The sequence below is a fragment of the Penaeus chinensis genome, chromosome 21 (assembly GCF_019202785.1).
Source record: "Penaeus chinensis breed Huanghai No. 1 chromosome 21, ASM1920278v2, whole genome shotgun sequence".
Classification (NCBI taxonomy): Eukaryota; Metazoa; Arthropoda; class Malacostraca; order Decapoda; family Penaeidae; genus Penaeus; species Penaeus chinensis.
This window is the reverse complement of record NC_061839.1, coordinates 2,410,960-2,415,959: the sequence shown is the minus strand read 5'-3', so window position 1 is coordinate 2,415,959 and position 5,000 is coordinate 2,410,960. Positions and strand designations below refer to the sequence as shown.

At 41.3% G+C, this 5,000-nt stretch overlaps 1 protein-coding gene across 1 annotated transcript in view; it reads right to left on the bottom strand.

Annotated features, from left to right (window-relative positions):
* Positions 1-810: 810 nt before the first annotated feature.
* LOC125036299 (protein O-linked-mannose beta-1,2-N-acetylglucosaminyltransferase 1-like) overlaps positions 811-5,000 on the bottom strand; it is a 13,804-nt gene continuing 9,614 nt past the window's right edge. The window contains exons 12-15 of the mRNA XM_047628769.1: positions 2,431-2,548; positions 1,458-1,529; positions 1,228-1,337; positions 811-982 (exon numbers count right to left, since the gene is read on the bottom strand). Coding sequence (XP_047484725.1) covers positions 811-982; positions 1,228-1,337; positions 1,458-1,529; positions 2,431-2,548 — 472 coding nt within the window. The remainder of the gene's footprint in view (positions 983-1,227; positions 1,338-1,457; positions 1,530-2,430; positions 2,549-5,000) is intronic.

The following is a 5,000-nucleotide window of genomic DNA, read 5'->3' as shown; positions in this document are numbered from 1 at the left end:
TTGTGTGTGTGTGAGTGTTTCTGTGGTGTGTGTGTGTGTGTGTGTGTGTGTGTGTGTGTGTGTGTGTGTGTGTGTGTGTGTGTGTGTGTGTGTGTGTGTGTGTGCTTGTGCATATATATACATATACATATATATACACATAGATATGTAGATAGATAGATATATAGATTACATAATACATATTTACATATTCTCTCTCTCTCTCTCTCTTTATATATATATATATGTGTGTGTGTGTGTGTGTGTGTGTGTGTGTGTGTGTGTGTGTGTGTTTGTGTTTGTGTTTGTGTTTGTGTTTGTGTTTGTGTGTGTGTTTGTGTTTGTGTGTGTGTTTGTGTGTGCGTGCTTGTGTGTGTGTGTGTGTGTGTGTGTGTGTGTGTGTGTGTGTGTGTGTGTGTGTGTGTGTGTGTGTGTGTGTGTGTGTGTGTGTGTGTGTGTGTGATAACAAAAGACACTATATTTTAGTAATATTAATCTGGAAACATTGCTTTATTTACTTTTACTTTTATTACAGTTTTTCTGTGATTGCCAAGTGGAAAGTAAAATATGAAGGTAGTTTCAGATACGCTTAATTTATTTTCATAACCCTAATAGTAGTTAAACACCTTTTCAATTCACAATTTTACTACACTTTAGAATAAATATCCAATTATCTAAAAGAGTTATATGTTTTATGATTTTACATTCAAATGCATCAGCAAAATCTATGTGTTTGCTTGTTATATCGAGAAACGAAAAACGGATAATACCAGATATAGAAAACGCAAGCGTGACGAAATAGCTTGTATCCATTACGATCGGGCCGTCAGTTCATCCCATAGCAGGCTCCGGCGTGCTCCGCTGCAGCAGAAGGAAGGGCGAAAACAGCTCCAGTTCGGGTCGCCGGAACCACAGGCGATTGTCCAGAGTCCTCTCCATTACTAGGTTTTCTTCTTTTTCGTCCGCTTCCTGCATGACACGTATCCACCCTGGCTTCAGGTAACTGTGTGCATATACTTTGCGTCAATTGAGACTTTCCATGTAATAATCAGAATGTATGTAAGTACTGCCTTTTTGCTTTTGCTAAAATGAATCAGTCATATACTATAAATATACTATTTAAAGTTAGCTTCTACAACAGGAATTCATGGAAAATCTTGCCAATTCGTTTCCGAGATGAGATTCATCCTTAATTCATTGTTTAAATTAGTTTGCCATTCATATAAAAAGGGAAGGATTTCGGCATACCTATAGTCACTGAAAGGGTAACCTATAATAAAAAGTTCTGTTTCATAGTACGAGAGACGGAAGAGGCCTCTGTGATGCGAGCGAGTGTCCAAATGCCAAATCCCGAGGCACTGAAATAGGAGACAGAGTGGAAATTATAGCACAATCTGCAAACAAGTAATCATCATACAAGAGCTATCGTTGAGTTATTCTTTGAAACTGGTATTGGACAGGACTGGCGAGATACTCACACCGGCAATCTTCGTCCAGGTTCCGTGCTGTTCATTGCTTTCCATGGTAATGAAAATAACGACCGGTCCATCCTGAAACAGCGTTTGATTTTAGGTCGCATGATAACACACAATTTCTTAATGTCATGAATAACAACTTACAAATACTAAATCTTATAAAACTATGAAACTGTAACTTTAACTTGCATCATAATTCGTCTTCTACAAATATACTGTAGAATCATGTTTAACAATACACATTATAATCCTGTTATATATAATGGAGTGTGAAGAAGTTACTAATTTAAATTATTACAACTACGTCACTGTTACTAAATTTGCCTTTTTTTTATTTTCTTTTTTTTAGTATACTGTATTTGTCAGCGTTGAAATTAATGTAGCATTTGCTAAGGTTATACTTTATTATTTATTTCAGTGTTCCTGTCGTTGAGGAGCGCTGTATATGAGATGATTTTATTCGTTAAATTGTTGTAACCACTGGGAAAACTGGCGACATAAACAAGCAAATACTAACCAGAAACGCGAACCGAAAAACAGATACTATATATATATATATATATATATATATATATATATGTATATATGTATATATATATAAAAAAGAGAATGAATTACTTCATAACGCAAGACATTTCAAAATATCTACATGTGAAATATATGCATCGACGGGATTACACAATTTACATACATCAGAACATCGAATAGGGCAGTTTCATATCCGAGGGCATGACGACAATGATGTGGATAACAAACGATAAGTCAAAGGTGTCGGATTATGTTTTATAAACTCGTTTTACATTTATTTCTACAGAAGGCATAATACAAAAGCGTCAGATAATGTTCCTACGTTATTAATTATGATTCATATTTTTTTTATCGATTGAACATAAGTGGGAACATTTTAATATCTGGTAATGTAAATTGAAATAAAATAAACACTAGCAATGAAAAATACGAAAGTAAGTCGGCCTACCGTGAAATTCCTAGGCAGATAGCCTCTGCTGCAAGGATGACGTGTCGTATTTAGAAAGTATACGTTGTCACCCTCTAATATGTCATAAATATATTCTTCATATTCAAGCATTGTCACCCTGCAAGGATGAAAGTAGGAAAAAAATTAAAACAAATGAACATATACTTTTTTCTGAATTAAATAGGCTAGAGTGTCTTCGGTAGACACAGCTGCATAGCAAGAGGTTCCTCGTCACTGTGTAAAGAGAAAAGGTCCTCCTTATTCGCGACTCGTGCGTCAGAAACATGGACTACGATTAAAATACAGGAGATAAAATTAGTAAGTGCCTCAGAGGAAGGCCAAGACTGATGCTGGGAATTAGCCAGAGGGATAATATGAGGACAAATGGATCAGATAATAGAATTAGGAACACTAAAAAGAATTGGCAATGAGCAGGTCACATATGTTGGAGGCAAAACGACAAGTAGACGAAGAAAACAACAGAGTGAGAGAGGACTGTCACATAAAAGTCAAGGGCCAGACCAATGACACGATCGCGGGACGAAACTACGAAGTTCGGGAACCAATATTGGAAACAGAGCGCAAGACGGCAAATCCAGGAAAAGACTCTCTCTCTCTCTCTCTCTCTCTCTCTCTCTCTCTCTCTCTCTCTCTCTCTCTCTCTCTCTCTCTCTCTCTCTCTCTCTCTCTCTCTCTCTAAATATATATATATATATATATATTTATATATATATATATATATATATAGGTAGGTAGGTATATAGACAGATAGATAAAGTGATAAATAGGTAAATAAATAGATGTAAATAGATATAGATATAGATTCAGTGTGTGTGTGTGTGTGTGTGTGTGTGTGTGTGTGTGTGTGTGTGTGTGTGTGTGTGTGTGTGTGTGTGTGTGTGTGTGTGTGTGTGTGTGTGTGTGTGTGTGTGTGTGTGTGTGTGTGTGTGTGTGTGTGTGTGTGTGTGTGTGTGTGTGCGTGTGTGTGTGTGTGTTCATATATATATATATATATATATATATATATATATTCTCCTTCGCTGACGCTGTCACCAACCTATCTTCGCTGTATTTGACCGCCCACAAGCAACAACTCCTTGGCTTCGGTCTCTCCTTTGCTCTCTGCCCTCACCCCCTCACCGACATTATTTCATCCTTTGGCCGATTCATCTTGTTTTCCGGAGGCGAATTTCTACCAGAGGTTCAAGGTCATCAACCTTCGACTCCCTTACTTCTATGGGCTTCCTAAAACCCATAAGCCGGCCGTGCCTCTGCGCCCCATCATCTCTTTCCGGGGATCTGTGACGCACCCTCTTGCGGCTTGGCTGGCGAAGTCTCTCACTCCCCTTCTCGGCACCTTCTCTTCTGCTCACCTCTGCGACTCTCAGGTCTTCTTCTCCCGTGTCCGTGGAGTCCCGCCGGCAACCATGATGAGCTTGGATGTTGACTCCCTGTTCACCAAGGTCCCGCTTGATAACGTCCTCGCCTTCCTCCAGAGAAAGCTTCCCACAGAGGATCCTCGTCTCCCTCTGCCCACCGACGTCTTCCTCCAGCTGATTCGTCTGTGTGTGGAATCGAATTCCTTTCCCTTTAAGGGTCGCTTCAACTCACAGACCTTCGGTGTTGCCATGGGCTCTCCCCTCTCTCCGGTCTTGGCTATCCTGTTTATGAAATTCTTTGAGTCTAAGCTTCTCCCTTCGTCCGTCGCTTTGGATGAAATATGCTGACGACGTCTTTGCTCTCTGGCCTCATGACCCTGCCCTGTTCTCGGACTTCCTGACCCAGCTGAACTCTCTCCTTCCATCCGTTTCAAGGTGGAATGGGAGGTTGACAACAAACTCCCCTTCTTGGACACCCTAGTACATCGCTCTGCTGACCATTTCTCCTTCCCCATATACAGAAAGCCTGTGCAGAGTGGTATGTATATACACTTCTTCTCATACCATCCTCTCCATGTCAAGAGAGGTGTTGCCACTTCGCTGTTCCTCCGCGCTCTCCGCATCTGTAACCCCCAGTACATGGATGGAGAGATTGACTTCCTGCGTAGTTCGTTCTTCAAACTGGGCTACCCTCGTCATTTCCTCGAGGTATGCCAGGGCACGGCATACCTTCTGCCACGACTCCTCTCCTAAAGAGACTCCTCACCTGCCCGTCCTCAGCCTGCCCTACACTGAGGAGATCTACTCTTCTGTTACCTTCTTCACTCTCTCAACTGCAGGCTGATCTTACACCAGGTGAACACTCTCCGTCGCAATCTGGTCCACACCAGTCCTCCCTGTTCCTCAAAGGTGGGCACCTATGTTGTTCCTTGTACCTCCTGTGATAAACAATAATTTGGCGAGACGGGCGCCAGTCTCACTAAGCGTCTGTCTCAACATAAGTATGCTGCATCCAAGGGACACTACAACAACGCCCTCTTTTGCTATCAGTGGGAGACAGGCCATCAGATGGACTGGTCAGCGGTGCGCCTTGGCTCTCCTTTCGCTGATGTCCACGCCCGCATTCTGGTGGAATCCTCCTTAATAAAGCTGCTGCCTAATTTCAACCTGAACTGCGGCTTTTCTCCTGTC